We start from the raw sequence: 22351 nt of genomic DNA on the forward strand, positions 1-22351 counted from the left end.
TTTTTTGCATTTTTACTACACGTATTGCTTTTGGAATGAGAAGTTTTGATCATCTTTTTGCAATGAGAAGTTTGATTGACAACTGCTGTTAACCTTTCCATTAGCTGCAACGAGCAGCTCCACAGCTTTCTTGGCATCGCCACCTTTTGGAGATCTCTGTCACTGTTGCATGGTGTTTACGGTACATGTTCAGTCCATGTCAAATGTGCTGAAATTGAGACCACTAGAAAGAGATTTGTTACCTGCAGTGTGTTTTCCTAAAGGTCATATTTTATGAGTTTGTGTGTGTGTGTAGCTTTAAGACAGTATTTGGAATGTAGTAAATATGACAAAAGTGTCAGCAAATATTAAATATCATTATCTATTATATAATGGCACACAGATACTCATTACCCACAGATGATTCAGAACCCAGTGCTACTTGGTTAGGAGTCTGTTCACTGCTTTCCCTGGTGTGCCTGCCAAAGCCTTTCAGTTCTCTAGGCCTGCCTTTATCAGGTTTTTACTTTGGAGGTTATCTCTTGTTACCTTGAGATGACTGGTTTTGGGTGACATTTTTATAGTAGCAAATTTGTCTGTCGGATCCAAGATTAGCACTGCCTGTTCGGTTCTCAGGCATCACACCAAATAGACAGGGCCACAGTATCATGAGTTAATGAAGCCCAGAGGGTCTCATTCAGTAGGCCCTTGAAAAGGCCTGAGAATCTGTTGTTTACAGAAGCCACCCCAGGAGACTGTTATTCACTCAGTTTTGGAAATGATCACTTTACAGAGAACATTTTTAGGTGTTTCATTAGAACTATAAAAACGTCATCCCAAAGGACCATAGGTCTACAAAACTGCTTTATTTGATTTTCAACTTGGACAAACAGAAAATCTTACCTCCCTTTGTCCAGTATCCGCTGTAACTCTCCTAGACTGGAAGTGAAATATTTTTACAAAGGTAAAGGAAAATTCTGCACATACTGTATGTTTTATATTTCAAGTGCCAGACTTCCTGACCTCAACTCCCAATTAAGAGCTGATTTCTCAAAAATTTTAATAGCCAGCACTGGTGAGGCTTCAAGGAAATAGATACTCTCCTGCACTACTGCTAAGCATGTTAATTGATTTAGCTTTTTTGGAGTGAAATTTAGTGATATGTATCTAAAGTCTTTTTAAAAAGTCATACCATGGGACCCAGTAACTCAGCTTCTAAAAACATGTATTCTAAGGAAACAATCAAAGATACATGTTAAAGATTTCAGTTAAAAAAATGTTTATCAAAGTATTTTTATAGTGGTAAAAAAATTAGAAACAGTCTAATGTTCAACAGGAGGTATTTAAATAACCTCTCTCATAGCCACACAGTGAAATATTGCACAGCTGCTAAAAATGCTTTTGAATATTTAATGCTGTGGGAACCTTTTACTTTTAAAACCTCCGTAGCCACAGGTTCCAGATCCGTGGATTGAACCAGCCATTGTTGAGCCATATAAAGAGTTACATACATAACATGGTTTATGTAACCGCCGTGGATTGAAAATATCCCCTCTGCTACAACACAACAATCAAAATAATGCAAATAAAAAACAATACAGTATAACAACTATTTACATCGCATTTACATAGTATTAGGTATCACAAGTAATATGGAGATGATTTAAAGTATATGGAAAGATGTGCATAGGTTATATGCAAATACTATGGCATTATGTATAAGTGACTTGAGGATCTGTGGATTTTGGTATCTGCAGAAGGTCCTGGAGTCAGTCCCCCAAGGATACCAAGGGAGGACTGTATTGCTAATTGAAACCAAAAAACAAACAAACAAAAAGGCTATTAAATTGAAAAAATAGTACAATTTTTATTTTGTTTTTAAGAATTGAGTGTGTATATGCATTGAAAAAAAGCTGAAAGAAAATATATCAAAATATTGAAAAAGTTTATTGCTGGTTATGGGTGGTTTTAATTTCTATTTTTCTGTTTTCCCCCCAAAATTTCTGCAAAGAATGTGTTTCTCTAAAGGTCATATTATATGAGTTTGTGTGTGAATATCTTTAAAACAGGATTTGGAATGTAGTAAATATGATAAAATTGTCAGCAAATATTAAATATCATTATGTATTATATTAAAATATAATGAAATTGCAAACCCTACCTCGACAAGAATAAAATTAGAAGTTAAATGAGTATGAAGGATATTATGCCACATAGGAAGCTTGGCACAAGTTTTTCAAACCACTTTGAGGTGCTGAGGCATGAGGTGGGTCACCTTTTGTCTTCTTTCCTGCTTACATTTGATCTCACGGTAATTTAACTTAATTATGTCGCAGCAGGAACTTAGACACCATATATATATATATAGAATAATTATTCATTCTTTCATTCAGCAAACATTTATGAGAACATATTGTATATGATGAATATTTGCTGAATGAAAGAACATATATTCTCATAAATATAAGATCTGATATCAATACATGTTCTTATAAATATTTGCTGAATGAAAGAATGAATATGATATATATATGAATGATATGCTCTCAGTTTATAAGGGTGATCAAAACAGTCCAACTTTCTGCCTCAAATGAACCTACGTAAATATTAAAAAGATGTATATGGACTTTTTTTTTTTTTTTGCTTGTATTGTTAGCAAAATCACGTAAGTGATTATCATTCTGAAAAATCCTTACCCTGGGTAATTTTAAAAGCCTTTTAGAAAATTACAGATTAACTTTAGTATTATTTTCAGGTCACAGTTTTCCTGCCTTTAAACTGACTCTACATGTTCCAGAGCGTTAGCTCTTGATATGCCCTGGTATTTGTCTATGTGATTTGCCATTTGTTTATAATTGCCGTAATGAAGCATGATCCGTATGTGCTTATACTCTGGTTGCTGTGGTTTCCTCTGATTTAGTTATGCTGTTGAGTGTTGTGAGTACAGAATAAGGAGGAAGTTCACCAGTAAGCTCTGGTTCTATTTCTACTTAAAGGCAACTGTGGGAATTAAAAAGCTGTTTATTCCCATACCTTTTATCTCTTTCATAGTCAATATTGCTGAACTACTCTTTGCTGTCAGTGGACCACTTGATGGGTCCACATGGTATTTCTTACAATACAGGGTGTCTTAAAACAGGCCAGTTCAATGGTGAGGCTATCGTGGTTGATTCATAATTCTGTGCAGGAAGGGATGGGACTGTGCTGACTTTGCTTTTCTCCCTTCAGAATTTCCCAGGTGTGCTGTGTAGACTTTTTTCAGCCACTGTTTCTAAAATTTTCTACTTTCATTCATTTTAAGGGTGCTTATATAGAGACCTACTGTTAATGCACTTCTGCATCTTTCAGTGAAGGCCAGATAATGGAGAAAGTAGTATAATTGCTACTTCTTCAGCCATGGCCTTTTGGCTTTGGTGATTTTAATATTTTATGCTAGTGCAAAGAAAAAACTGTTTTGAAGGAAAATCCACATGCATCTTCTGCTGCAGGCATTCAGAAGGATGCAATCTATGCTGCCATCACTGCTGTTGCCTTCCCATTAGAGAATATCTAGGCCATCTGTCTCAACTCACGTTGACAGCTCTCTCACCAAATTTTGATGTCTTGATCACGAGGTGATGCTGACCATGGTTACTGGGTTTGCTGGGTAACATGATGGTCATGGAAGGCACGGCTTCCTCACTTCCAAAAGGGCTCCCAGGTGTCAGACACCAGCAAAGTGTTTGAAAGTCATCTTTCTGTGGCAATGGGAATGCGTAAGATTCCTAGACATTTATTCCTGTAATGTTTATAACTGAGATGATAGCTGCTATTTATTGGGTGCCTACTGTGTGCCAGCCTTTGGGCAGCACTGTGCATACACTGGATGCCTACCCTGTGACTTGCAGTGTCTTGTAAGGTAAATATTATTATCCTCATTTTACAGATAGAGGACACTGAGGTTGAAAGAGGTTAATGATTTGTCTACGTCTCATAGTAAATAGCAGATGAGGGTTGGTATGCTGGTCTGTAGAGCTGCAAAACTTATGTTCTTTTGTCTGCACTATACACCATATCCCCAAAGTAAAAGCTAGCTGACTTGCTCTCAGTTCTTGAAAATTACAAATTGTCTGGTTTGAGTGTGTTTTTGAAGATAAAATAAAATTAGAAATTGGAAATTAACTTGAGTGTGCTGTAAGGGTAACAAAGAAATTATCCCTAAGATTGTACCATATTTAAGAGTGCTATAATTTTTTCTTTTTTATTTCACTCATTTCTACTTCTCTATATCCACAGAAGGTTGTGGTAGAGAATGCTTTGTGATATGTTCATTTATCAATTTAAAATTTCTGTTATTTTTGTCATTTGACATTAGCTTTCATGTTAATTCAGAAGGCCATATATACAAGCTTGACTCGAGTAAAATCTTGTCACCTTCCAACTCCAACCCTTAGTGACTGTGTGCCTCTCTTAATCTCTATATCCCTTTATCTGGTCAGTCAGGCAGATCATTTAATAGTCATTATTCAAAGGCTTGTGAAGATGGAATGCAATAATTCATGTAAAGCATAGAGATAGGAATGTAAAAACCAGTAAATATTAACTGCCATTGTCATCATCATTATCATCAACACTATCCTACAAAAGTTACTAGTACCACTGAAATAGTGTTGCTACATTCAAAGTAGCAGCTATAACTAGAAGAGAAACATGCCAGATAGCCGAAAGCTTGAAGAACGTACTTTAGAAATTTCTAAATTATTTTGGATATTTTTCTTTGAAAATATTTTGGGTAATCTGTGAATATAAAAATAGCTTAGCTAAGATAGTTAGGTGAACAATTTCAATGGAGTTAACATTCAGAGAGCAGTGGACCAATTCTCTTTACTACTGTCCTAAATTTATAGAAAAAGTGAGTCTGTACAGAAATTTGTAGCCTCAGTCTAAAACATTTCCAGCAATGTCTTTATATCTTTGTAATGAAATTTAAGTAAGTAAATGACAAGATCCCTATTCAACAGATCTCCTGGACTCTCATTTTGAGAATCACGTTTCTCTCTGCGTGAGTTGCACCAAACCATTCAGCTATTATTAAGTGTCTCATTGTCTGTCTGTTTACCTATGTCTTTGATACCAAGTAAACTAGACTACAGTCACGTTGGCACATTTCCACTTGCTGCTCAGGAGGTATTGAGATCAATGAACACTAACCTGAGGAGCATATTTTTACCAAATTAAAGAGCTACAGTGAAATATGTGTTCCAGGTTCCTGGTTTTAAGCTAAATATGCATCAGTTATCTCTGATCAGGGGAAACAGAGGGCGGGTAAGTACTTCCACCTTCTCTGTGTGTTCTAAGTTCCTTAAAAAACTGACCTGGAAATTAACTTATAATTTTAGCATTTGAGAGGAAACTTGATTTTAGAAGAATAATTAACTGGTTTACATAACCCTTTATTTAACTTGCTTACATAATGTGTGTAACACCTTGGAAGTAGTGGCATGTGTTTCCAGTTCACTCTGAAAGAATATGAAAACAGCTATCTTGTGAAGAAAAGTACAAAAATTGTACCACAAATTATGATCTTAAAGGAAGCCTTATGAAAAGAACTGATTTTTATAACTGAAGATGTCATGAAATTAAATTTGATGTGTTCCCTAATGACTACTCATAGCTTTAAATTGAATAAGTAAGAGTTCTGTGATTAATCCGCTAGATTTTTCTGTTTTAAAAGTTAGGCTTTTTAACTGTTTTCAAAAGTTCTATCCTATTGGAGCATGATTTTTATAATTCCAAGATAGGCTGGGTGCAGTGGCTCACGCCTGTAATGTCAGCACTTTGGGAGGCCGAGGCGGGTGGATCACAAAGTCAAGAGATCGAGACCATCCTGGCCAACACTGTGAAACCCCGTCTCTACTAAAAATACAACTGGGCATGGTGGCACACACCTGTAATCCCAACTACTCGGGAGGCTGAGGCAGGAGAACCTCTTGAACCTGGGAGGCGGAGGTTGTAGTGAGCTGAGATTGTGTCACTGCACTCCAGCCTGGCGATGGAGCAAGACTCTGTCTCAAAAATAATAATAATAATTCCAAGATAAAGCTGGAAGGTAATTGATTGCTGAAGGACTGTTCTGTGCAAATTAGCACTAAAAAATTCCACACATTTTTGACTGGCTTCAGTGGGCAGATTGTTGTGCTAGGATGGGGTGGATTACGGGTAGAGAAGATGGAATTCCAGGATGAAGACGAGCTTGTCCCCACCTTCAAGGAGCACTCAATCTAGCTAGAGGCCAGAACTGGGTATGGTCAGTTTAAACTGTCTTCTTTATAGCTGCTGGTGTAAAAAAATACAACATTCAATTACTTAGATATTTCATTTAAAATAACAAATTGCTTGGTATATAATTACATAACTTTAAGGTTATGCTTTTTTTAAAACCATGAGTTTGGAGAAAATTTAAGGTAGTGGATTAATTTTTTTATTATTGAATAGACAATGATAGGTTCTAGACTCGTGGGTTTCTACAAGAGCTGTTGGCTTCTTCATTGTCATCCTGGAGGTTACATGGCATAGCTTATTTTTTGAAGCTAGTTACAATTACAATAATGGGTAGCAGCTGGTAGTTTTCTAAATTGTCCTTTAACTTTTTCAGTAACAAATACATACATTAGTGATAATAAAAATATTCATTTACTTGCTATGTCTCACTAAATGTTTTTTATGATTCTCTGGGCTTTGACAAATCAACAGAATTTAGGGTTTAGATATATTGTGCTATATTTGAAGTGGTTGAACTTCTTACTTTTCTTCCATAATATAAACTGTTTTGTAACATCAAATGGAGAAGAGACTAATATTGTGTTCTTTGTGCTAGGTACTGTGGTAGGTATTTTACAGTTGTGGGTCCTGGTTTGTGTGGTTGCTAACCCTTCTGACCCACATAATTCTGACAACATCTTAAGTATCCCCTCGTATCTATACAGGAAAAATTTATTTCTATCACACTTCAAATATACCACATTGATTTCTATATCTATGGCTTGACTTGGAAGTTAGGGGATTTAATTTCCTTTCCCTAGCTTAGTTACTTTATTTCCTGCCTACATAGTTACTAAGGTCAAGTTTCTTTCCAGGTTTTGTTTTTCTTACCATGTTTTTTTGGAGGCGGGGGAAACAGTTGGTGATGTATCTGTGTTTTATTGCCCAGCAACCTGAAAGGATGGGGATCGGGGAGAGTCCTTAAAGAGAAGCTCAGATCAGAGATACCTGACTGGAAGATTAAAGTAAGCAAAAGCAGTAGCCACATGAAACAAGGTTAATACGTGGGCTTACAAAAAAGTCCTAACCATGATTTGGTCTTTTGTATGATAAGAACTCTTTCTAGAATATAAGCATCATAAGAGTAGTTCTCTTGTGTGTTTTGTTCTCTGTGGCCCTGTCATCTGTGCCTGGCACAGCGTAGGTGCCTAATAATGATGTGTTGATAAATTGAACTATGAATGAATAAATAACGTATTTCACTGGTAGTTTCTGGTCTTGTACTTTATTATATTTATTTGAATGAAGTTTTTTGTTGATATTCTATTAAATAGTGAGGGAGAAACTTGCTACTAAAGTGTGTAATTTCTAAATGGTTATTTCAAAAATTACGTTGGAAACTTTTTTTCCTATGGAAAATTATCTCAAAGTATAAGGTAATTTATTTGTTGGTGGGGGAAGCATTTTATATCTCTGTAATACAGTGACATTTGTATCTTTGATCTTTACAGTGACACTCGTATCTTTGATCTTTATTAGCCAGGGTTCTTTTTTAGAAAAATCACCTCATGCATTTAAAAAAAAAAAAGAAAAAAAAACCTTTAAAAAAAATCTTTGTAGTCTTTACAGTAGGGAAGTTTTGCTCACATGTATTTGAAGAGTGCATGAAACAAGATTTGTTTCCTTCTTTTATGCTTTCATAATGTGCCAAGATAGTGAAGGATTCTTAATGAGTAGATTTATGTAATTTAGGTTAAGGCATGTACTTTCCCCCCCCCCTCCCCCGGCCAAGGGCTTTAATATAATTGCAAAATTCCTCTTTAGAAAGATCATATCTAATTTATATTTCTTTCTTCCAACCCCACTTCATTCTTGAATCTGATGGGTAAAAGAAATTATTATTTTGATTCTCTTTTTGAATACTTCTAAGTTCGAACATCTTTTCAAATGTTTTACATGTGTTAACTATTCGTGTACTTCACCCATTTTTCTGTTGAAATTTTATCTTGCTAATATATAAATGCTCTTTGTAAAAGACACCTACCGTATATGGTATTTGGTGAATTGTTTTCTTCTCTGTGCGTTTTTGTAAGAAACTTTAGAGACTGAAGGGTGTGAAGGCTCCGGATTTTTATTTATTTATTTATTTTTGTGATGGAGTTTCCTTTTTGTTGCTCAGGCTAGAGTGCATTGTGCAATCTTGGCTCACTGCAACCTCCGTCTCCCAGGTTCAAGCGATTCTCCTGCTTCAGCTTCCCAAGTAGCTGGGATTGCAGGCTTCCATCACCATGCCGGGCTAATTTTTGTATTTTTAATAGAGACAGGGTTTCACCAAGTTGGCCAGGCTGGTCTCAAACTCCTGACCTCAAGTGATCCGTCTGCCCCAGCCTCCCAAAGTGCTGAGATTACAAGCATGAGCCACCATGCCTGGCCGCCACTGGATTTTTTAAGGTAGACCTTTCTTTTTGTCTGTTGCTATTCCCAGTTGAAGAGATGAGCAAATATTTCTATGTAAGCCTGATTAGTCTAAGTAGAAGGTGTGTCTTTGTCATAAAGTTGTAAGTTTTCTTGTGTGTATCATAAAATTTTTCAAGAGATATTCCTCTGACTCTCCAAGACTGAAACCAGCACTGTAGCAGCAGTTCAGCAGCAAATCTAGAAGAGGAGGGGAAAATCCTGTGCCGACATATTTTTCTGTCTGTTGCTGCTATCTTTGGTCTTTTCAGGAACTTGCCATTTTTAACATAGCTCACTGTTTTGACTGTGTTGTGTATGATTTCATCCCCATGCACATTCACATGAAAAGTGAGTTGTCTAACCCTGGGCTATGTTTCCATTTATTTTCAGAGTATTCACATACTGGAGAGGACTGCTTCCTCTAGCACCGAGCCCTCTGTAAGTCGGCAATTGCTAGAACCGGAGCCAGTCCCCCTCTCCAAGGTCAGTGATGAAATGCGGTGCTTTCTCTGCTGGCATGATGCCTGCTCTGGGGCCAATTGAAGTGTGAATAACGTTTACACCTGACTCCCCTAAAATACCTGTGATGCCACTTGTAGGCAACTCTTTGCACTTTTTCTGCTTCCAATGAGTAGAGTTTCTCTGCCCTTTATAAGAGAGAACAGAGAATGTATACTTTGCTGGGATTTGTAGGGTTACTAAGGTCCAAAATTCTGTTTAAGGGAAGAAGGAAAAAGAAGCTATTGCCTTCCCTGTTGGAGATAAACAAATATTTCTATGCCCAGCTAATGGAAAAGAAAAAAAACTGCATCCAGCAATAAAAATAATAACAGCTACCATTATTGCCCATGTACTGCATCACCGGACACTATGAGAAGTATTTAAATATATTATCCCATTTAATATAGTTCTCATAAACAGCTCCACACAGTGTAGGTATTTATCACATTTTACAAATATGGAAACTGAGAGTTAATAACTTGCCCATAGTAAAAACATAAATAAATAAGTAAATAAGCTATCAAGGATTATAGCAGAGCAAGAATTCAAACTTAGACTTGTCCAACTCCACAACCAATGCTTGTCGGCTCTTCCCAAGTTGCAAGGTAAAATAGAACCTATGCGGAGGAACTGTTATATATTCTGGCTTCTAGGCTCCTTCTCACATCTGGCCTTCCTAGCAATGAGCTCGTGAGACAACACTGCAGATTATTTAGAAGACCTTTTCTGTGTCATGGGAGCCAGTGTTCCCTCCCCTTCAGCCTGCTCTTCCTCAGACTGGGGAGAATTAAATTCACGTATGTCTAAAATGTAAAAATGATAGGGAAAAGTTGGAAAGATACCATCCTACTCCTGCCCATCCCTCCCTGAGATTTTCAATGGGCTTCCTCCTTTATTGAGAAATTCTGAAAATAGAATGCATACAGACTTTGAATTCCAGTGTAAAAATAGCACTTTATACCCAAAGACGGTTAACTTCTAAATATGTAAAACTGATCATTACACCTTGCTTTTCTATATTAAACATAATCCTTTTAGAAAAGAACACTTTACTACCCAACTGTTATGGAATGTATACACTTGAACCTCTTTAAACTGTAAAGATATGACAAGCTATAAAGTTTGTTCTATCAGACAAGAATAGACTGCTAAACCATGGAAAGCAGGGAGTTATTAAACTATAAAACATAAGTGGTCTGACTTCCATTTGAATAGTGAGTGCAGACTGTATACCTGGTAAATATAATATGACTAGTAATCTCTTTGAAATAGCAATTCTCTCTTATAGTTAGCTAAAGGAAATAGAGAAGAAATAAATAAAAGGGCAATGGAAAAAGGTACCTAAAATTTATTGAGCACCTACTTTATGCCAGGCACTGGATTAGAACATGTATTATCTCACTTAATCAGCCCCCAACTCATTGAAGTACATACCAATATTGTTCTCACTTTACTGATAATTATGGCATAGTTTTCCGGCATGAAGGCCCCAGCTTGGTCAAACAGCAATTCTTCCTAGAAGGAGGTGGCTGTTAGCCCAGCTCACAGCAGATGGGGCTTGGGTCCACTGGCTTGATATAAAGGGATCTGGGTAGGGTACAAACAGCATCTACTTCCTATTACTTCTCCATGTTGTTGCCCACTTAGATCTTACTGTAGGACTAATAAACCCTGGTTGTGTTTCTGTGTCAGTAGACACCACATCTCTTGGGGCCTCATGAAATCAGAGGGCCATATCTAACCCAGGTACCATCGCATCTCACCATCTCTCAGCCCCTTTGAGAGATGGGCTTCCTGGGCACTGATTAGTGGTGGGAGAATTTTTTTTTTTTGAAGTACACATTGTCCTGATCAGGATTTTTTCCAATCCTAAGCTTGATGCATTCACCTGCTAAAGCATTTTTATGTACCCACACACATGCACACTCACCCGCATACATCTGCAAACGTTTGCACATACAGTTTACCCTTCAGAAAGGAAATGTCTCTGTTTTTTCCAAATGAAAAAACTTGGGCGATTATGACATTACTGTCTGTTCTTATTTATTGTTATTAGATTAAAAGTATTTTTAAAACTTATAATACCAAAAATGTGTATATATCTGGCTTAAGTACTGACATGATCACATTATGGCTTTTAGCTCTGTTATAAGTAAACCCAGGAAAATTGGAGAATTTTAAGCAGAAAAAATATCAACTGAAATTACAAAAACAAATTCTTCAATTTTCAGAAATCAATTTTAGTTTTCTTAAGATAGTCCTAGTCTACTAAGTATAGAGGGAGAAATTTTAACATAGTGGAAAATAGAACATAGAAGGTTCTATTTTATACTGAGATGAGTTGTTTCATTTCTTACACACTTTATTTGTAACATTATCCACAGCATTTATAATTGAAACGGGGGAACATTGTCTGCTCTGGTTTTATCTTTTGCCTCTGTCAGGTTGACAGCCTATTTAATTGTGAGAACTATAGTAGGATTCTTTTCCATTTCTTTTACTGGACTTAGTAATATTGCATCAGACTGAATAAAATTATTTGCTCCAAGCTGTCACATCTATGTTTAAGAAATACATTTTAACTTTTTGCCTTTCTATCTTATCTCTTTTTCCCCCCCTTCTGGAGTTAAACTCTCAAAGAAGAAAAAAAACACTGTGATAGAAATTAGTAGCCATACGTAAGAATGATACATTGGAAACTTTGGGGGCTCTGGGGAAAGGGTGGGGGGTGGGGAGGGATAAAAGACTACACAGTGCGTACATTGTACACTGCTTGGGTGATGGGTGCACCAAAGTCTCAGAAATCACCACTAAAGAACTTATTCATGTAACCAAACACCACCTGTTCCCCAAAAACCCATTGAAATGAAAAAATAAAAAATTGGAAAAAAGAAATTAGTAGTTAGTAGCCATTACTACAATCTGAGTTTAGTCAGAAGAAAACTTGCAAAGATCTGCACTTATTAAATGTTTCCACTTTCACAAGTCACACAGAATATTCTTCATCATCCACATGTAGACACACAGTAAACCAAAGGTGAACACAAACTTCCAAATCTAGCCAGAAATAAAAATATTATTCTTCCAGAGATATTATCCATGGATGGGGCTGCTGAAAATAGAAGTGCCACTAAATATAGTGGATATCTCTCTAAGAACAGAGAGAGAGCTCTAATGAATATATTTATACATAGATGGAGATTATTTTCTAGAATATAGTGGTCATCTAACTTTCTGTGTGAGTCAAAAGCCACAGGCATTAGACTTTTTATAAGAGCCTACTAGTTTCTCCTATTATTCTAAACATTATTCATAAACAGTGCTAACTTGTTGAATTGCAATTCACTACTAAGAAATGCAACCCAGGGGCTCCCAGGGGCATGTGTATCTTTGAAAGCACGAAGTTCTTTGGTGTGTCTTTGAGAGCAGGTGTCTTATGTGCACTTTGGAATGCATGCAAACCTCCCCGAGAGCAGCCGTGACCACAGCGCTGTTATTCCCTGTTAATAGCAGGTTCTGAGCCACTTGAGACAACAGCAACCTTTCCATTTCTACACAGAAAGCCAGGTCCACACACTAATTGAACATTTGTCATCAAAGTAGTCTTATTTTGAAACTTTAAAGTGCCTCTGTGTTCAGGGATTCACTGTCTGGAAAAATGCATTTTAAACATTCTGAATACAGGCAATCGAATTTCCATCCTACCCCAAACAGACAAGGTGGCTCCACTGAGTCTCTGATGGACCCCACTTACCTCTAGGTCTACCTGGGAAACTCTTTTTAACTGAAGTTAAAAGTGCATAGCTGTGTTTGATGTTAGAATTTGCTCCGGAATGTTGTTCATCCTTCTTTCTGGTGGGCCTAGTACTGCTTCAAAAGCAACTTCTACTTAAGAATCTGCTTTAAGTGTGTCATCAGGCACTGAGTAACATGTGCTTTGTTTTTCTTCTTTTCTCTCAGGAAGCTGACAGCTGGGAAATTATAGAAGGGCTGAAAATAGGCCAAACCAATGTCCAGAAACCAGACAAACATGAGGGCTTTATGCTGAAGAAAAGAAAATGGCCTTTAAAAGGCTGGCACAAGGTAACATTTTTATCATATTCAGGTTCAGACCATCTTCATAAATAAAGAAGATCTTATTTGCTATCATGAGGTGGGAAACTAAGAATATGGCAGTATGTGTAAAACTAGCTTTTTAAAACTTTTTTTTGAGACAGAGTCTCACTCTTACCCAAGCTGGAGTGCAGTGGCATGATCTCAGCTCACTGCAGCTTCCACCTCGCAGGTTCAAGCGATTCTTCCACCTCAGCCTCCTGAGTAGCTAGGACTACAGGTGCATGCCACCATGCCTGACTAATTTTTGTATTTTTAGTAGAGACAGATTTTTGCCCTGTTAGCCAGGCTGGTCTTGAACTCACAGCCCCAAGTGATCCGCCCACCTCAGCCTCACAAAGTCCTGGGATTACAGGTGTGAGCCACCACACCCAGCTGTAAAACTAACTTTTAAGGTCTTATTTTAACCACATGGGTTGTAGTCTATTATAGTTAACAGAGACTGAGATCTGTAATATACATATGGAGGGAAAAAAATATGTGATATTTAATCCAGTTGGTATGTATTGTTGTCTGATTTGCTTTTTTCACTTAAATTAGTATAGATAAGTTCTCATTAAATACTCTTTGAAATATGAGGTATTTTAAATGCATGCATGTATCACTTTGGATGGATCTATATTATACATCCCACTCCTATCGAACTAATTCCCTGTTGCTGGATATGTAAGACATGCCTTATTTTTTTTACTATTGTGATGTGATGAACATCCTTACACATGAACTTCTATTTAGTTCTTTGGGATACATTCCTAGAATTATTGTTACCAGTACAAACTAAAGCTGGAGTTCACTGATCCCAGAAGTTTGTTTACTGCTCTTTGAAGGCTACAGTTTATTCCTCTCCTTCCTCCCAACATCCTTGTCCTATCTCTAAGTTTAAATTATAGAGAAAATATTTTTTACTGCATTTTACCATTACCCAAATAGCAAGGATTCTGTCATACTAAGGAGGAGAAAGTTGCTGTACATTTTCAGTTTAAACTATTATTTTTATTTATTTACTTATTTTTTTTTTTTTGAGACAGAGTCTCACTCTATCACCCAGGCTGGAGTGCAATGGCACAATCACGGCTCATTGCAACCTCCACCTCTCGGGTTCAAGTGATTCTTCTGCCTCAGCCTCCCTCCGGAGTAGCTGGGACTACAGGCGCACGCCACCACGCTTGGCTAATTTTTTTTTATTTTTATTTTTAGTAGAGATTGGGTTTCACCATATCGGCCAGGCTGGTCTCAAACTCCTGACCTCATGATCTGCCTGCCTCGGCCTCCCAAAGTGCTGGGATTACAGGCGTGAGCCACCGCGTCAGTTTAAACTCTTTAGTGGGCCACCCAGTATCCTCTTTGAAATCAGTGGAAGAATAAATCTATATATTTGGCACATCTGCACGTGGATTTCATCTCAGGGCAGATAAATTTATTGGCCCAAATGGCCAGTGGTGGCTGCCCATTGGCTCAGTGCAGGGAGGTTATGTATGTTAACTTCCTTGAGGAAACATTTTATGTGTTTTAAGGGAAAGACTTAAAAATGAACACATGGGAAATGTTGCCCCGGTGCCCTGTCTCTGAAAGTGCCTTCTTCCTTGTCAGAAACGATCTTTCCTGAACCCATAATATTATCGTAGTGCCAAGGACCTGTCCTCACTGTCGTTCTTCCTGAGATTTTCGCCAACTGGCCATCCTCCTTCCTACAATCACTGTTGCCTTTCATCCTTTGTGTTTCCCCAAATTGATGGCCTTGCTAATCTCTTTCCTTATGATATGCTATAGGTGATCTCTGCTGAAATTCTTGGATAGACAGAAATGGAAACACAGGAAAAAACCATCAAAGAAACAAATTTTGTATGAATTGCTAACTTTAATTTAGCACTTTCAGTCCATGTTTCAACAAAACTGGCTGTGGTTTGGCAGCAACTTTCTAGACCGTGCCTTTGAACATTTTGCTACATAAATAACAGGAGGGCCTGCTTTGCATTGTTGTCTTTTCTTCTGATCTCTACAACCACCATGTGTTTATTCAGATGTCAGCCCATTTGATTGACCAAGTTAAGGGCAACTGATTTTAATCAAGTGTTTTTCAACCGTAGAGACTCTTTTTTTCCAGTGCTTACTTGTTGTCCCGCAGAACCTGTAACAAAGGGTTTACAGTGGCCTTCTGTGAGTCCTGTGCAGAACTCATAGGGGTTCTCTGTGCAGAACTCACAGAAGGCCACTGTACTTACAGAAGGCGATCCCGAGGCCTGACTGCCTGCCATCTCAGCAGCTAAGAGGTCCCAAATCACATAAAAACTTGCCAGCAGAGGAATTTTCCAGGAACAGAAAGATTCCTTGCATCTGTAGAACTAGAGGGCACAGGACCCATTCTTTGACCGGGCCCTGGGAGCTGTTTGTTCTCTTGTGAATTGCCCATGGAAGAAAAATCAACAGCTGAGAGTTCCTGAGTGTTTGTAGAGCAAAAAGGGCAAATCCATTCAAACTGTACTAGGATTATCTTGGAGGAGACAAAAATTGCCAAAAACCCCTCTCTTTTTTTACCCTTAGTGTAGTTCAGAAATAATTTTCAACCTCTTTGATTAATGGTAGAATGCAAACATTTGCTAACTAGAGATGCAAGCATATTACTAAGCCCACTTAAATTTTCCAGATAATTCATTATTCATAGATTCAGTCCACTGGCTTCTGTAATGGACATGAACATTTTCAGGAATTGTCTATGGTATCCAGGGAAAATTCAGGAGTTTATATTCACGGGGAAAAATTCCCTGTAGACCTGTGTAGAGCTCCTTACAGAGTCACTGTGATCATTTCTCACTTTGAAAAACATCCCAATGTGGTTCATTCAGGGGATTGTAGCTTCAGGTCCTCAGATTCCTTCCCTGTTAAGAAAAATCATGGTGAAAAGACTCCATCCCCACTGGATTATGTATAAAAGAATCTTGGTAGGTTAACGGTATGGAACTAGAGCTCTTATCTCCTTACCATTTAATGTGACTGACTGTGGCCAAATGCACTGAATCCAGATACATTAAAATGATCAAACATATTGATTAATAAATGCCAAGCAACATTAGACCCACATTTGTGAATGTTTTATATAATTCAAAATACAGACAGTAACTGGGGGTGTTTGGTTCTTGCAGCGTTTTTTTGTCCTGGATAATGGAATGTTAAAGTATTCAAAGGCACCACTCGATGTAAGTAGCACACAGGACATGTTTCAAAGATTGATTTCGAATTCTGCTTGAAGTGAGTAAACGCTGTAATTGTACAAGCCTTGTGCCATAGTTACCAGCTTTGTGCATGTCTAGGCCTGTAAGATTTCACAAGCTCCCAAACCTCCATGTTCTAAAGTGTGTCAGCCTAGTGCATGAAGATTTAACTATTTTGATGTGTGTTATTAAAAACAGAAGCTTAAACCTTAAAAGTGACGCATGAGTAAAATCACCTTCTGTCACTTGGAGAGAAAACGCAAATGAGCTTTTTTCCTCCATCTCCCAATAAACTCTGCTTTATGTGTGCTGCTTTGTTCTTGTCAATGTCCTTTTAAAAACTATCTTACAAATATTATTTCTACATCATACATCTTTTTATCTTGGAGATCCCAATTCACAAAAATTATTTCAAATTGTTTTTGTTTAGTATACAAAGGAGTAGTTTGCATGTAACACTGGAAAATTCCTTCCTTCATCATTGTGGTGTAGGGGAAGTAACTGAAGGCTCAGGTTTCAGTTTTGTCCCCATCCCTGCCATTGAATCAGCCATGTCCTTGATCAGTGGAGCAGCCAGAAGGAAGAGCTGGCTGCTCCCTGCTTTCTGGTCCCAGCTGCCCTGTTCTGCCCCAGCAGCTGTCTGCCAGCTGATTACTCAGGGATGTTCTGGGTTATACGTCAAAGATTGACCGCAGTTATTTTAGGACCTCTAAAGATGTCCTTTTGGGAGAATATAAGCTGTGCAATCTAGAATTATGAAGAATTAGTATTACATTCTATGCCAAAACAGGAATAAGATGAATAGTCTTATTTATAAAAATTGACGTGAAGTCACTGCAACATCAACTGTCCTAGAACCTAATCCATAGAACCTTAACTATTTTCTGTTTGTTAAGGAGGTATATGTAGTATTCCACTTCCCATAGATAAGTTAAAGATTACCTTGAGTTCACTTAAATCCAGTACAGAAACATCAAATCATATATCCTTTCAGCCTATTTACTAGTCTTTTGATTTCAGATTCAGAAAGGAAAGGTCCATGGGAGCATAGATGTGGGACTCTCAGTCATGTCAATTAAAAAGAAAGCTCGAAGAATAGACCTTGACACCGAAGAGCACATCTATCATTTGAAGGTGAAATCAGTTTTCAACAGTTTCTCTGCCATTATCAGGGGAAACGATTTGCCTACACCAGTGGTAGGCAGGAGAGTGATTTTACAATTACTTTCTCCTCTCGTTCATTGTTTTAGGTGAAATCCCAGGACTGGTTTGATGCATGGGTCTCCAAACTGCGACATCATCGGTTGTATCGTCAGAATGAAATTGTGAGATCACCAAGAGATGCTAGTTTTCACATATTTCCTTCAACGTCCACGGCTGAATCCTCACCAGCTGCTAATGTTTCTGTAATGGATGGAAAGGTATGACTTTGTTCTATAAAAACCAGCCTGAAAATTGCTTAGAAAATTATGCAAATTTTGGCCAGGCACTGTGGCTCACGTGTGTAATCCCAGCACTTTGGGAGGCCAAGGCGGGTGGATCGCCTGACAGCCAGGAGTTTGAGACCAGCCTGGGCAACATGGTGAAAACCCCATCTCTACTAAAAACACAAAAATTTGTCAAATGTGATGCTGCATAGCTGTAATCCCAGGTACTCGGGAGGCTGAAGCATGAAAATTGCTTGAACCTGGGAGGCGGAGGTTGTAGTGAGCCAAGATTGTGCCACTACTGAATAGCCTGGGCAATAGAGCAAGACTGCGTCTCAAAAATAAATAAATAAAATAAAATAAAAAAGAAAATTATGCAAATGCATAACTGAGTCTCATTTGGGAAAACCAGAAAGAGGAGGTTTGCTTTGTAAACTAACACTCAGAAGACAACAGTGACATTTGGCATGAAAGTTAATTGCAAGTATAAATTAGGCAGAAATGTGGATCACCAAGAGAATTAGCAGTTAATTTTCCCTTTTATGAACGGACTACCTTTTAACTTTATGTGGCTTTGTAGGAATACTAGGAAGTAAGTAAACATTTATTTAATCAACATTCAGAAATCAGGTGCCTTCCTGGATGGTAATAAGAAAACCTCAGTCTTGAAAATGAAACTTGGTTTTGTGTCTTGACCTATAATATATACATGAGAGGCTATTAAATTTCTCCATGAAGTAATTACATGTGAGCTCAAGAATGTGACAATAATATAAATAGCAGCCTATTTAAGTGGTCAGGCACTGTGTTAAGCATTTGGCACTCATTCGTCTCTGATCTTTCAAATAACCAAAGTTCAGAGACAGTAAAAAATTTGTCCAGAAGTGACATAGCCATTAAACAGCTGAGCCAGGATCCAAGCCCACATCTGTTTCCAAAGTCAGTGCCCTTTCCATTTTTACCAGGTGCCAGACTAAGGGAGGCTGACCTTGTTCTCTGGGCTGAAATAAGAGTTCACTTCTGTGTTGATGAAAAGCAAGAGATGTTGTTTGTTAAAAAAAAATCAAGGTTAAGTCAACAGACAGGGAAACAGCTGTTTCTGCCTTTGATTCAATAATTAAGTTTCCTGAAACCTAGCCCCACTGCACTGCACAGGGGTGCTCCACCTTCACATTTGGCACCTGAAATTGAGGGCAGAGAGGGTGAGGAAGCTGGCTGCCACAGTACGTTGTGTTCAAGAACGTTCCAATGAAGATTCTGCTTTTCTTTGCTTACACAGGAATGTATGTCATACATACATCCAAGTTTCCTTTGCAAACCATTGAAAAACCTCATAGAGTAACTGCAATACTAACCAAATCAGATTAAATGAAACATTACTATATTCAGTTTTTGTTATTTTAATGGCAGTTTTTGATAGATCCTATTAACGATGTTAAAATTATCTCAAACCTTACATTATTTATTTATTTACTTATTTATTTATTTTTGAGACAAAGTCTCACTCTGTCACCCAGGCTGGAGTGCAGTGATGTGGTTTTGGCTCACTGCAACCTCCTCAACCTCCTCCTCCTGAATTCAATTGATTCTCCTGCCTCAGCCTTCAGAGTAAGCTGGGATTACGGGTGACTACCACCACACCCAGCTCATTTTTAGTAGAGACAGGGTTTCGCCATGTTGGCCATGCTGGTCTCAAACTCCTGACCTCAAGTGATCTGCCCACCTCGGCCTCCCAAAGTGCTGGGATTACAGGCATGAGCCACCACACCTGGCCTTAAACCTCACATTATTCCATTCTAGTTGCAGCCTTGCCAAGGACTATTTAATTATCTTTTTTCTAGGAATAGGGTGTTGGATTAACCCTAATACCAACCAGTTCTGAAATAAAAAAGGGAACGAACTATCTGGTCAGGGCATCAGGAAGGTTGGGAACTTACAGATGCCCAAGATAGTGCCGAGTTTCTCTGGCCTCCTGTGTTCTCACCGGAAGGCAGACTGAATCCTAGATTTAGTCCTTGTTAAATGAGAAATGTATTCCAAATAGATCTTTAAAAAATATAAATTTTTAATTCTTTGGTTCATCCAGCTTCTGCCTACATCACTGGCACAGAGTATTGATGAAAATATTTTATCTCTTATTTATTAAATTATTAAAATATTTATTAAATTTATTGATGAAAATATATTATTTTCATCCCTTATTTGTTAAATAACTTGGGTGATATCTGAGAATGGAAGACTAAAATCAAATCCTCCCCACTGTTTGCCTTGAAATAAGAAAGCTCTTCAGCTCTGGTTTTCAAAACAGATTTATTGCTCTGGTTAATGACATACCTCTAAGATCTGCTTGGTGAAAGATTTCCATTACATTTATCAACATGCAATAAAGAGTGAAAAGAGCTTTTTATCACTTTGCCTGTCTTCTACATATCAAATTATGAGACTCCTGAATGTTAATTAGTTTGTGGCCCTCTGTGAGTAATAAATAAGCCTGGGTTTGCTAAGAATGTGCATCATTCACTTTGTAATGATTTAGAAGAGACACAATTCAGTTGTAGTTGGATATTAAAGTCAACTATGAAGTTTTAAAATTATTTCAATTTTTTAAGAAATAAGTTTCTTCTTTTTTCACTGTTTCCTGCAGGCACCTTAGTATCTGTATACTTAATACAATTTTCACTTATTTCACATAAAATCTTTTTAATGAGAAGTCTATAGATAATAACTTTAATGGAAAGCTATAGATAATAACTTGCCATGACTGCCTTTTTATAAATAATTTCCAATACGAATTCAAGGCATTGCAAGGTTGCTTACTGGTGGATAATGTATTTAGGGATCACATGTGGTTGAGGAGAACTTGAGTGGTCATAAGGGTACAGAAACCTTTTGGAAAGGAAAGACCTTAAATCATGAGTTAAGAGTACTGCAGTAAGGACGCTGCAAATACAATTTACTGAGCGATTAAAAATTACTGGGAAATTGAGTTGGCAGGTCCTTGTGATTATGAGATGCAACACACTTAAATGTTGTCCTTCATTGAATGATGGAGATGGCAGTTTAATGAGGGGTTGCTGTTTAGGAATGTCGCCCTCACTGGGCACAAACCACATTTAGCCAAGAGGCATGTTTTGAGTGTGCATTTTCTTCCTCTCTTTGTTAATACGGTTTTGAGGATACTTGTATTTTTTTAATCATTGAAATGTACTGTTTCATAACCATACAATTCATCTTTGTTTGCCGTAGATGCAACCAAACAGCTTTCCGTGGCAGTCCCCTTTACCATGCAGCAATAGCCTCCCTGCAACGTGCACAACTGGCCAGAGTAAAGTGGCAGCCTGGTTACAGGACTCAGAAGAGATGGACAGGTGTGCAGAAGGTTAGTTCTTGCCCAGTGTGGCCTGAGAGTAAGCCAAAACCAAACAAGAAACAAAACCCGAAGAGGTGAATTATGAGTGCTACATCTTTTACCCTGATTGCCTTGATCATCTTGACCTTTCCTTGCTCTTTCTCCCCCTTGTTCTTATTTTATGCACCAGCTCCTTCTCTCTGCCATGACTCAGGCTCCTTACCTGCCAGTTCTCTTGCACCCTCACAGCAGTTGAATCTGGTTCTTGCCTTTCCCCTGACTTCTACCCACTTCAGCCTTCTCTCCTTGTCTTTTCACCATTTCCTTCTGGCTTCTTTAGCTCCTGGATCCTGGGGCAGTCACACAGAGGAGTAACCCCCAAGGAGAGCCTACTCTGCCCATGGCCCCAGAATCACTGCTCTGTCGTCCTCACTAGGTCACTTCCGCAGCTGCCTTCTCTTCTGCTCTGTCTTGCCCATGGAGCAGGTGTATGTTTCCTGACAACTCGGCAATAAATGGCAAAGTTGTAAAATGCTGCATCTTATATCCACAGTTACCTGTTAGTGTGCTCCACTGTGGATCAGTGATTCAATATTCTGAACCAATACCTGCTTCTCTCATACTGCCATCTCTGAGTCTCTTCATCTCTTCTTACCTTCACCTTCCTCGTAATTAGCCAGAGCACAATGGTTCAAACTTGATCTACAGACCATTTCCATTCTATGAGACAGTTTTCATTTGACCTTCAAAACCGAGAAAAACAAGGGCAATGCAGACAGTGTTTAATAAGGCTCAATTAGTTTATTTTTAGATGATCCTAAGATGATATTGGGCCTATTTTTTCAAATTATTTTTTCTTATAAAATTATAATAAAAGTAGATATTAGATCACTTTTTTGTGTTCTCACTTAAAAAAATTAAAATTTGGTAATCTATGTTAGTCCTCCAACCAAAAGAATTTTTTCTTACTCTACCAGCATGTGGACTCAAAGTATGCAGCATTTTTTGTCATTTTTATCAGCCTTCTGAGATACTCACATCCCAGACTTTATGTGAAAGTATGATTTCCTCTCTTT

At 37.9% G+C, this 22351-nt stretch overlaps 1 protein-coding gene across 27 annotated transcripts in view; it reads left to right on the forward strand.

Annotated features, from left to right (window-relative positions):
- OSBPL6 (oxysterol binding protein like 6) overlaps positions 1-22351 on the forward strand; it is a 202717-nt gene that overhangs the window by 121954 nt on the left and 58412 nt on the right. For 20 of the 27 annotated variants that reach the window (XM_034954580.3, XM_034954581.3, XM_063595456.1 and 17 more), the window contains 6 exons: positions 9067-9159; positions 13138-13260; positions 16431-16484; positions 17520-17633; positions 17750-17920; positions 21173-21305. In XM_034954580.3, the coding sequence (XP_034810471.1) occupies positions 9067-9159; positions 13138-13260; positions 16431-16484; positions 17520-17633; positions 17750-17920; positions 21173-21305 (688 nt within the window). The remainder of the gene's footprint in view (positions 1-9066; positions 9160-13137; positions 13261-16430; positions 16485-17519; positions 17634-17749; positions 17921-21172; positions 21306-22351) is intronic. The other 7 variants (XM_055108818.2, XM_063595460.1, XM_055108810.2 and 4 more) reach the window with 1 other exon arrangement.

The sequence above is a fragment of the Pan paniscus genome, chromosome 13 (assembly GCF_029289425.2).
Source record: "Pan paniscus chromosome 13, NHGRI_mPanPan1-v2.0_pri, whole genome shotgun sequence".
NCBI classification, from domain to species: Eukaryota; Metazoa; Chordata; class Mammalia; order Primates; family Hominidae; genus Pan; species Pan paniscus.